Genomic DNA, 12,367 nt, shown 5'->3' with positions numbered 1-12,367 from the left:
TGATGAAATGCAAGCGGAGGAGGACTGCGATGATGAGATTTCTGAGGTTGTGGAAGCCAAACAATTGAAAGTCAGCCAGGCAAAGTGCTTTGGCTTTGGCTTTATTATTATTAATTGGATTCGATGGTAGGAAAGTCCATTGTCTGACCCTGAACCTCCTTTTTCTTTTTTATTTTTTCACAATTTCCCAATCGGAAATGCAATTTTCCTTAGCTGAAATTCAACTTTTCTGAATTGAAACTGTCCATGCTTTAGAGCCTGCTTGCCGGTTGCCAATCTAATCTTATCGAAATGGGTTCGTTAATTTCTGTTTTCACTGCGAGCAAAGTGCACAGCACTTGAATATATATATATATGTAGATATATATATATTTTTATAGGAAAGTAGAATCCCATTCTCTTTGGTGTGAATGTTGGATCACCAATTAAGCGACTCAAAACTTGACGCATGATGATTCATTCACAGATAACGCAAAATGATTTTATTCTCTGTGGTTTTATTGATTGTTCAAGAAACATGTGAGGTGTGGACAAAATAAACGAAATTGGACACAAATTTGTACAATAATCTTGATGTGGCAACACAATTATTGGGAACTTTGCTTAATTTCCTGTTTTAACAAAGAGAGAGCATTCATTAAATGTTGATGAACTTATGGGAAAATTGAAGGAATTACTAATAGTTTCTGTTCAATAATTTTATTCAGTGTGTTCTTTGATTATTTATATATTGCATAATATGGTTGATTTAATTTTCCTTGACCTTTCCCCTAGCATAATCCATCTTAATACAGCAACTTTGAATTGGTAATCACTTGAGATTAGTGTTGACCTGTGATCGTTTGTCGAAATTGTTAATTTCAGCAGTATCAAATCCAAATTATTCACAGCTGCCGGTTTAAATCAATCGAATCGTGAGCTGGATCCTCTGTGAATTTCAAATTGTAACGTTCGCCAACTTATTCAATGGCGATCAATCAGTTTGCACATGTTGGTCCCAGACCCCAAAGAAAAAAAACGTTACGGCCTGTCCACATAAATCAAGCATTAATAAAACCCAAATTTGTGCAAATTTTCGACAGCAAAAGAAGCTGCCTTTTTGCCATCCATTTGAAATTCTTTGCTAAATGTCAATTAATTATTAACTGGAACCGTCTGCCTGCCTGCCTCAGAACATGAAATTTATTATTTAATTATTGAGTCGGGGCATGTCTCCGCCTAAAACTCCTCTTCAGAATCTCCTTGCTTCCCCAACAAGTTGCCTTTGTGCCTCTGCTTGCCTCATTTCCTGCGAAAGTGATGGACAGCCCAGCCACATTATAATGATATCATGCTGAGCATTCGAGCTCATCTCATATTTTCATATGAGCTCTGGCTTTTTGCCCCTTTTTTTGTACTATATTTTCGGTTTATTTCCGAAAAAAAGCTGTGTTCTGGTTGCCTGACCCGCAAACTCCACTAACCTGCGGTTAGGTCAAGAGTTTAATGCGGAACCAACACAATGCTCGGACCGTAATTCATGGGATGTGTGGCAGTATGATTCACCTCGCTTTGGAATTGTATAATTTTTTAGACTTAGGTAGAAAAAGAACAGGTGGGGTAGCGTTAATTAAAATAGTGAAAAAGGAACAACAAAATATATGTATATAAACTTGGGTTTTGTACAAGATGTATAAATAGATAAATATTACCCAACACATCATGGTTTAGTGGAAAATTTATAGTGCTTTAAGTGAAGAGCTTATGAGGTAACTATAAAAGTAAATAAAAAGATTTGACACTGATTCTGCAGGTAATAAACTTTGCTATTCAATTGAGAAAATCTTGTTTAAAAGTTATGCTCCTAAAAAGGTAATTAATAAGGCATATTGAAGCTTTACAATTTAAAAGTATATATTTTAAACGTGCTCCTTAATCTCTGTACATAAATGTGTAATTGTTTTTCAAGTATATACCTTTTACCTTTATACCTTAAACTTTGTTCATTATCTACCTTTGGCCTTATTAATTCTTATTTCTTATTCAATCTTCTCTTATTGGTTAAATAAGCAATTTTAGAATTTAATCCTCTTATTGGTTAAATAAGCAATTATAATATAATATAATAATGCAGCTTAGAACAACTTAGTTTAAATGAGCTTTGGTTCAGACAGGTAATATATGTTAGGATGTGATTAATCGCGGCTTTCTTCTACTTTGTTGATTTATTTTATATTTATTTAGAGGATCCAAGTATTTGCTTTGCTAAAAATAAACTAAACCCCCAATTAACATTAGCATATTGTGTTTTAATTATCTCCAGTTAAATCAAGTTGATTGCAATCACAAGCTCTCCACCTTACTGAGGTATTTGTTGGTTTGTATTTAAAGTTGGTGCAAATTTTTGGGTGTAGCAACCGGTCGGTCAGTCAGTCAGTCACGCTTAATAAATTGCAAAGTGGAATTGCTGGGCCATGATATTAGCAGACCAGGCCCAGACCCCCTTCCCTCTCCCTGCACCATTGGTCGCAGTTTGTAATCAAAAGCCGGCCGGTCAGCAAATCAAACTGAAAAATCCAACCGAAACCAAAAACCGGGCACCTTGACGATGCCAGCGGCTGAGTCAACTATTTTTTCATTATTTTTTTTTATTTAGTTGAAAATTGCATTTAATTGTTTAACAAAATGCCAAGCGCGTTATGGATACTCCGCACCAGGTTGTGTCTGTGTCGGTTTATAGAGATATAAGTTATAATACAATTGCTCGAGTTATTCATTGACAATTTTCCGCTGAACAGTTGTTGGTCATGTGCGGACCGCTCACCCCTTACTTCATCGGTCCGTCTGCACAACAAGTTTATGATTGCTGAACCCGTTTCCAAGTTTTGCTGTTTGTTATTTCTGTTACAATTTCTGCTCTTTTTTTCTATCCAGCCAGACTTTGGGTTTGGCCATCAAGTGCGGAAGTTGCAGAGCCAAGAAAAAATAGATATATAGAGAGACTCGAGAAATGTTTGCATATTTTAAAATGCAATTGGAAAGGTGAACAATTTCTGGTGTTGTGTTGTTGTTTGTCTTTCTGCTTAATTGCAATTGACTCGTTTATGGTTGTTCCAATGATTTCCCACTAACTGTAACCGAATTTATTTATTATATTTACAGACTTTTATTAATATACAATCATTAATTGTTATCGTTTGCTTTTATTTATTCAACAGCCTTCGACAATAGCAATCATCATCATCATCATCACCATAATCATCATACGCCGCTAGTGGTTTCGCATAGAAAGGTAAGTTTTTATGAGAAAATTTAACAAGGAAATGAATATTATATAGAAATAATACTATAATCTGATTTATTTACTTTGAATACTTCATCCAAAACAATTTCGAACATATCTAGTGACAGGTTGTTATATTATTTGTTTTGTTACTATATTGAGGTTTTGTCTTTAGAGCTATTTTAAAAAGTAATACCTGGCCTTTATGGCTCGTAAAGCGTTTGAAAACTCTTTCACGTGTCTCGATACTTAAGCCCACAGATTACAGATTAGAATTATGGGCCGTAAAGTTCACTCAAATGAGTTCATTGCGGCTCAGTCAGTGTCCGTGGTCATGTTTTCTGTCTTGTTACGGTTCCGGCTTGGAGTTTAATTAAGCTTTAATGATTTATGATAAAAGAAATGGGTTCTTACACCCGTGGGATAGAAGTTGGAGACTATCAACCAGCGGAAGAGTTGAATCGAGAACGGATAAATATCGAGAGAGTCGTTAAACTCTTTGAGTGTTGCATCAAACTTTAATTGCAACCAATTCAAGTTTAGCTCTCAATCAAGCTAGTAATGGTTTGGCTTTTATTTAAAGGCTTGGTAAATTAATGAAAAAGAAAGGCTCTCTTTTAGTAGTTATTAAATATTTTATTATGAACTTTACCAACATTTAATAGTTACCTTAATAGTCCTGATTATGTGCTAAATAATTGGGTGTATCTTTTCTCTCTACCAAAAACTCCTCCCTTTTAAATTCATTCAACCCAGGACACAATCCCTCCCATACACACCTTTCTCGATAGCTTTGGGCTGACATCAAATTGAACAGGTAATAAAACAAAATGAGCTACAACAGGTGAGACAAGCAGCTCCCTAGCATAATGTGTGAAAGTGTCTGCGATTTTTATGGCAATTTCAGCAGATGTTCAACACATCTCACCTGTCCCCCACTCCACCAGATGCGAAAGTGTTTTCCTCAAAAAAGCCCACAAAGAATGCACTTAAGGGTTTCTTTCGCCTCGCTGGGTTCGGTTCCCAGCAGATAGAAAAAGACTGAAAAAGGTTGGAAAACTGAAAAACTTTAAGAGCCGAGCGCTGCAAAAGCAGCTGAGGAAATGCGCAGGCGCATCGGTGGAGAATTCACAAGCTGATCGTTAGTAACCCTGTTTTTGGGGGCAGGCATGAATTGCCTGGCAAAGGTAATTAAAACAACCAGCAACTGCACCTACAAGACACTGAAAAAAATTAGGATTAACTAGATATTTCCTATAAATCAAATGTGAATAGTTAAAACACTACTTTGCTTGAAATTAAGCTTAATACACGCTTTAAAACAAGGCATTTAAGACTTGATTTTGAGGCCTTAAAAGCAATTTTATCTTACCCTATTTTAAGCAACATCTTTAATAAAAATTTCATATATATAAGCAATATTTCTTTCAGTGGCTTAACCACTAGAGGGCCTACTGCATTTAGGCCCAAGAAGATCGTAACATGGAAGCGCCAAGTTTCTCCACGCCTGAAAATTTTTTAATGTATCTTTTAGTTTGCCTCGTCTGAGATGCAAGTTGTTGGTGTAAGATGCCGTTTTCAATTAAGCACTGTTTCTGTAATGGGTGTGTGTGTGTTTGAGTGTGTAAATTGTGTGTGTGTCTGCCTGTTGTGTGTGAGAAATATGCATGTTTCACCGCTCAATGGAGGTCGCTCCTTAAGATATTCTTCTCCATCGTAGAGCGCACAAGGCAATTCCATTGTCTTCATGAGTTCATGTGAAATTTTTGAATGCATTCTTATTGCCACTGAGGGGTTACCTTAATATTCTTATAATTTACGGTCATGGAGGGCCTTATTAAAGTTGGCAAGCATACATTCTTTGGTAAACATGAATGAGTAGGTGGTAGTCACGGGAAATTCCAACAAGAACAGGTCATTGTTTTTGTTTAAGAAAATTGTATATTTCCGTAGTTTCTGTTGAAGTAAATTTATAAAAGCTTCTGGGTAGAAGAAACTCAGTCGAAAGTCTTAGGTAGTCTTAAATTTATTTAAAATATCGATTAATTTATCGACATTCCCGTCAATATATCGAAACATAGTAATATTTTCCACTATTTGGCAAGACGAAGGCTTTTGTTGTTTTTGTTTATGTTTTTAAGTGCACCCATTGAAGGAAGTATTTGCAAAGATTCCTCGTGACATCCAAAAACTGTGACTTATAAATATTTACCAATTAACTCGGTGGCCCCTCTCCAATTGCGATCCACTAAATCATGGGGCCCGTCGCCCAAAACGAACTGAAATTGGACATTATTATACAACAATTGTAAAAATTACCCAAAGGGGGTAGATTTTCGCTGGTTAAGGTCAGTCCTCCGCCCCCACGACTGGGCGTCAAAAGTGCGACTGCAATGCGCAAAAATGTACATTTGTTTTGTTTAAAAATGGAACCCCCGAAACCTGCCACCAACCACTCGCGGACAACAATTGAAATTGAGTGGAAAAAACAATTGCCGAGAGACCAAAGACTTGAGAGTTAAGAGTGACAGCGCGTGCAGTGACATTTTCCCGCTCGAAACTGCACTTTAAACATGTTTGACCTTTGGGTTTTTGAGGGGCTCCCTCGACTTGGTCTTTCCCAGAGACTAGCTGGGCTTATGCAATTGCCCCAAAGGAGCCAAGAGCGATGCGGAACCCATGGCGCCTATATCATATGACAAAGGAAGACATCATCATTGGTATATTATGCAAAATGCAAAAAAAATCGATGATCATATGCTGCCGGAGAGTAGAGATATATGCTTATGGATACAAATTACAGCTGGCAGCAACCCACTAACCGCAGAAGACTTCATCATCGCTTTTCCGGACTCGTGGCTCGTGATCTCAAACCAACAACTGACTAACTGACTAAACTCAGTAAACTCACTAAGATGACTGGCTGACAGGCTGTCTCTGCCTTTCGGGGATGCAAACTAGGAAGTCTGTGTGCGAATATTACTGCGGTTTAGTCAGACCTAAGGTCGCTTAGAAATTTTGTAATCTATATGCCCCGATAGTGAGTCAATTTGTGATGCGCTTCGCCACACTCCACTGCGTGTGGAAAAACTGGAAAATAACCAAATACAAAATACAAAAAAACCTTCAAAAGTCCCCTTCTCATCGATTTTAAATAAGGGCTTGGCCCTCCCAGCTCCATTTGTTGCGCTTGCATTGCCATAAATAGCATTTCGTAGAGTTTGAAACTTACAATGCAGGCAGAAATGTAATTGGTTTATGGGTTTCCGATATGATATTTGGGTGCGGAATAGTTGGATATTTTCTGTGATGTTTGACAGCCGCCAAGGCATGTCTCTGAGGGGTCTGCCAAATAGGATTACTTCTCTTGACGGCTTCGTTTGTCTTTATTTTTGTGGCTGTCTAATTTCCTTTAATTGGGTTATACGGGCGAATTGCAAAATACTTAAAAAATGGGGCAGGGCATAATTAAGCTGGATTGGGTCTGTCAGCGAAAATGGATAGAAGTTAATGATGGGAGAAGAAAAGGTATACATATATAGGGATAAAGCCATATAAAGAAGTTACAAATCAATGTCAACTTGAAGAGGAATTTCTAGAAACCTATTCATATTATTCCACCAAGAAATTCCTTTCTAAAATGTTAAGCAAATTAAACCATAGTTAGTTAATTCCTTATTCATCTTTTAAGGTATATTTTTGTACTGTAATTTAATTGATTTAATTATGCCTTTTGTAATTGTAATTGTTATTCTCGTAGAACTATTACCCTAACATGAAACAATTATAACTAGTTATACTTGTTACTATAATATATAAACCAAGGTTCCCTCTAGTTACCAATTAAAAATCAAATAATTAAGCTCCCTTTAATTGCGGTAGCATGATGTAATTTCCATAACCTCTACTTGGCTTAGTATCTTTGGGCTATATCTTTTTTAATCTTCATAAATGTCTTCTCTTCTAAAGCCTCTTTACACTCGGCAAACAATAATAATATTTCGTCACAAAATAAAAACCCTTTTAGTTGTCAGGGTCCCAAGAGGTCTCGTGCATAGACTTTTTTCATATCTTAAAAACAAAATAGATAACTGCAAAGAGAAGCCGTGGCCTAAATTTACTTAAGATATCGGGTGACACACTGTAGGCCACTATATAGTAATGTTATTGTTTGTGGCAGACTTGAAAATAAATGTAAATTGAGCGGAAAATAAGGCAGTAACATCTGGAATGGAATATGGAATAATTCATTAGTGAAGTCAGAGCTTTTCAATGAGCAAACCCTTAGCTATTTTTTTATTATTTACTATGACAAATATCCATTCAGATATACAATTATTTACAGTAAATGTTTTGCATGAAATCCAGCTCGAGTTCCCTTCTATTTTTTACCCATCTTCAAAAACTCTGTTATATTATATTGCATTCTTTTAAACAAAAACAAAAAAAAAGACCAGGAAAAAAGGCGAAATAAGTCATTGCTTTTTTAGAGCGTGAACAGCTGGCCCACCTGTTCCATTTAACTGGCCCGCCCGTACTTTTATGGGTTCACCTCGTCCCGGAGTACAATACCTTATGCTCCAGTAGCAACACTGGCAACAACTGTTGCTGCTGCTGCTAATGTTGCTGCTGCTGTTGCTTCCACTTGCAAACTTTTGTAGCTCCAAAAACAATAAGAGTCGCCTCTGGATGGCGGCGACTTGGTTGAGTGCCTCGACTCGCCGTTTGTTTTATGCTTCGTCTGGTTCTCTCTGGTTTTGGCTCAGGTTCCTCCGACTCTGGATCTGACTAGCTGCTATGGCTACGCATTTATAATAGGCCAAATATGGCACAGTTGGACCTATAAGTATTTTTCTAGACCAGATATTTAGTGTCTTAATGGTTTATCTATCATGTTTACTATTAAAAAGTATTTAAAAAATATTTTAAAAATATTAAAGCTGCTTTAAACTAGTATATACTTTAGTATAAATGTCATAAAACCACTGTGCCACTCGACGCCTGTCTTAGTGACGCTCCACCATGCCCCATTGTTCTAAGGAATCAATCAATGGATGGCAGGCACAGCACCAGAACTGCCAAGGAGAGGACAACAACGATTTTATAGAGGATGGACTTTTGGGAGGGGAGAAATGATGACCATGATGACCATGATGACCATGATGACCATGATGATGACGATGACAACGCGCGCACGACGTCAACATAAAAGTGTCGATCAACTAAACGTTCTCGGGCCTCCAGATGGATGGATGGATGTATGATGATGGGGATCGCGGAAAAGGGAGTGGAAATGGGATTGGGAATGGGATACATGGGGGAAAGGCTTGAGAAGAGGCAGTCAAGAGGCAAACTTCATGGCTGGCTGAAGCTGGAGCTACGTCGTGGATTGCCCCTTGGCTGGCTAGCTTTTGGTGCTGATTCTCTGGAGCAATTGTATGTTTGAGCCTCTGTAATTGCATGCACCGCCGTGTTTTTACCCAATCCACTAGCTTAATTACACTGAGGGAAAGAAAAATCCAAGAAATTAAGAAATTTTACTTGATTTAGGAGTTCTTTTTGTTTAGAAATTGTATTTCAAGCCTGGAAAATATTTATTTCCCAGTGCCATCTCCTTCGCTGTGTGTGGTGTTCGAGGAAATCTCTTCTTTTTGGGCGCCTAAATAAACATTAAATATTTGAATCGAAAGCATGTCAATATTTGACGCCTGCCCGACTCACAAAAAAAATGACCGTTAGGCAAACAATAAAAAATTCAAGAACCCCATAAAAAAAACCATGTGTAGAGATCCTAGGAACTCAAGTGGGGTCATACACGAAATTAGAATAAAATGCAAACGACTTCGAATCTATTCTGAAGAAGTCTGTGGGAAACGCTTTCCTCCGCTAGACCACAATGAAGCCATAATTCGTGGCTCCAAGTCCAGCCCAGAGCCCGGCCCATTCAAGCCCATTTCTTGGTCTGCCATGGATGTGATAAAGGACTCATTAAAACATCACTTGAATGGGCTGGCCCAGCAGCCTCCAAAAAACGAGGTGCTGCTGCAGTCGGAGGTCTCTCACATGGCCAAGACACTCCACTTACTTGTTCAATTGCTTTGCCACTTTAAGGCCCCCAAAACAGCACTGGAAAGGCGAACCAGTCTTTTGTGTGATACCCTTTTTTAACTTAGGAGGGGTAGAATAGGTTTACTAGGAAGTTTGAATACCTTTAAGAGTTCTCTGGCTAGGAACTCCTAGATCTTAGCTTAGATATAGTAATTCACAATTTTGTATTTAATTTTATTAATTCTTATTAAGAGTAATGAGTATCTGCAAGTCTGTAGCTTTTGCTACTCTTGATCTCCTCCAGCTTAACGTATTTTTTAAGCAAAATGGAAAGAAGACGCCAAACAAGTTGCTGGCTCACTTGGGAGAGTAACAGTTACTTTTTTGCTACAAACATATATACACGGATACAGCATCGTCTATATATATATATATAGTATATCTAATTTTTTTTTTGGGACCTGCACATAGAAAAGGAGTTACGGCTGGCGTCCAGTTGGGAACCCGTCATGGGAAACCGCGGGCAACTGGTTGCCAGTCACGAGTTGGTCCCGCCACCAGCTCTTCAGCTTCAGCTTCAGTTTCAGCCATTCTATTCTATTTTCCAGTACCGATTGCTACTCCTCCTTCCTTCTCTCTCTTGGCCAGCTTCGATTCATAAGCTTTTGGCTTATACACTTGCAATTGTGTGGCATAAGAGCTGTAGAGAGGATGCTGCAGAGAAATAAAAGTGGTAATAGTAAGCAAGAAACTAGAGGTTTAAAGGAAATAATCTTCAGACTAAAGATATTTTATAAACAATTTATAATGATAGTAAATAGAGGAGTAGTAGATAGTATGCCTAACATATTATTACTTTTCAAGATAGTAGATAGTATATAGTAAACAGAAGAGTGGGAGTAGTATTTTAAACACATTATTTTATGAGACTATCCTTGAAGTATACTCTTTACAACACCATATATTTTATAAACAATTTCTAATGATAGTCAATAGAAGAGTAGTAGATAGTATATTTTAAATATTACTACTTTAAAGATAGTAGATAGAATCTAAAGATAGTAGATAGTAAATAGAGATAGTATTTTAAACACATTATTATTTTATGAGACTATCGTTGAATTATACTCTTTACAACACCATATCATACCTCTTAAATCCCCCAATTTTGGTTTCTAATTTTTCTCAATGTGTGTTCTTTTTCGTGATCTTTTCGAGGGGGCCCATTTCAGTTGAGTTAAAAGTTGACTTGGAGTTGAGTTTTGTTCTTTTCTGCAGTCATGTGCGAGTATTTCAATTTCTGTTTTGCTGGTTTGCCGGTGGTAATACGTACGGTACTTGAGCCAATTACCCAATTAAACGCCATCGTTTTGTGCTATCTCATCGTCGCGATCATCAGGCCAATGTTCTGTTCAGTTTTAGACCCCTTTTTGTCGATGGTCACCACCATCACCATCACCTCCCCCTTCTACAGATGCCCAAATATTGATATATAGCCATGGCCCCGTGGCAATTTCTTTGATTTGAGTCATGTTCTAGAGGCGTGTACAATTAGCGTTTTGTTTCGGGTTCCGTTATAATGCTGTTAGGGATTACGCTTGGACACAGCTCAGAATCGGTACCCCAAAAAAACTTGTTTATCGATTATTATCGATGCGTTGTCTGTGGGTCTCCATAAAGTTTTTGACGCCTCGATCTTGAGCTGAAGCTGAAGCTGAATCTGTGGAGTCTTGAGTTTGATATTGATGCCCGATGTTCAGTGATTGCTGTAGGGCTTTGATCGCAATCTTCGATCTCTCCTTCTAAGCCTGTCTTTATGTCTAGAGCTGTGTGTGTGTGTATCTGTGTGAGCTAAGTGCTAGAGAGGGGCTTTTCCAGGTGGCCTCCTTCGAACCCAGAGCTCAAAGAACCAACCGGAACTGCATTAAGCGTTTTGATCGAGGCATTTGATATTGATGGATGGGTTGGGTAAACTGGCAATTGGCAAAATAAGTTCCCATGGTTCCATGAGAATATGGAAGAGAAGGAGAAAATTACTCTTAAGACTTAGGGGAGACTATAGGAGAGTTCACTTAAAATAAGTATATATAGGAACTATTTGAAGATATTCCTTTAAAGTACTTTATGATACTTTTATGATTTATTTTTGGATGTCTTTGATCTATATCCAAGTTCATTATGACTCATAAATAATTAGGTCTGTGGGGGGTTTTCTCATATCACTCATTGCCTTCCTTATTTCCAACATTATTATTGTCTTATTTATCAATTCTGAACAGATCGCAAATTGGCCTCTTTTGTCCATTCATTCGTATATATAGTATATATATATTTATTTATGGTATCAACAGAGAAAGAAAATAATGGGAAAATATTATTATTATAATTCACAATTTTTGCTTGTTGCTTCTTTGGCAAGAGTGTTGCGAATCGTGTGAATTGCCATTTTCTACATGAACACCAAATACAAGGCATAAACAATAATTGTAGCACCGGCAGATACAAACCCGTATTTTATATATATAAGTATGTATATATATCTATATCTATATAGGTATAGAAAATTAACCCAGTTCGCACGTCTCTGCCGAAACAAAACAAAAGTTTCCAAGGCAAAAACAAATGACAAGAAAACGACGAAAGCAGCAAACATAAAAAAAAACAAATGCCTGCGGGGGTGAGAGATGACTATGGGGAAAAAGGTGAGGCGACAGGTGAGAGGATAGTGGAAACCACCTGCCCGATAATCATGTCTCTGGCTAATTGCAAATATTATCTCAGGACAGGCACAAATACTGAATACTCATTCGCACTTTGTATCTAAGCTCATATTCACGCATTCAGATTCACATTCATACTCAGATTCTCTCATTCCCATTCACTTTCACAGCGTTTTTAAAGTGGTGGGACGACACCTTTACTGATAAGCTGAGAACGTAATTATTAGATGACAAACGGGGTACACTGAGGGAAAAATAAGTAGGTACATTCAGAGAAGATATTTATAAAAATCTTAGAACAAGAAAATGTATGATAAATATACCATCTTTCCTGCAA

The 12,367-nt window shown here is 37.4% G+C and overlaps 1 protein-coding gene across 6 annotated transcripts in view; it reads left to right on the top strand.

Annotated features, from left to right (window-relative positions):
• The window catches only part of spir (spire type actin nucleation factor), a 44,340-nt gene that overhangs the window by 10,400 nt on the left and 21,573 nt on the right, over window positions 1-12,367 (top strand). For all 6 annotated transcript variants that reach the window (XR_015272667.1, XR_015272668.1, XM_086837212.1 and 3 more), the window contains exon 2: window positions 3,198-3,271. Coding sequence is in view for 4 of the 6 variants with exons in the window: in XM_086837212.1 (XP_086693338.1) it covers window positions 3,198-3,271 (74 nt within the window). In the remaining 2 variants the exon portion in view is untranslated. The remainder of the gene's footprint in view (window positions 1-3,197; window positions 3,272-12,367) is intronic.

The sequence above is a fragment of the Drosophila serrata genome, unplaced genomic scaffold (genome assembly GCF_035046125.1).
Source record: "Drosophila serrata isolate PLE 108 unplaced genomic scaffold, ASM3504612v1 contig_302, whole genome shotgun sequence".
Classification (NCBI taxonomy): domain Eukaryota; kingdom Metazoa; phylum Arthropoda; class Insecta; order Diptera; family Drosophilidae; genus Drosophila; species Drosophila serrata.
The sequence above is the reverse complement of the archived record's forward strand: the minus strand, read 5'-3'. Positions and strand labels throughout refer to the sequence as shown.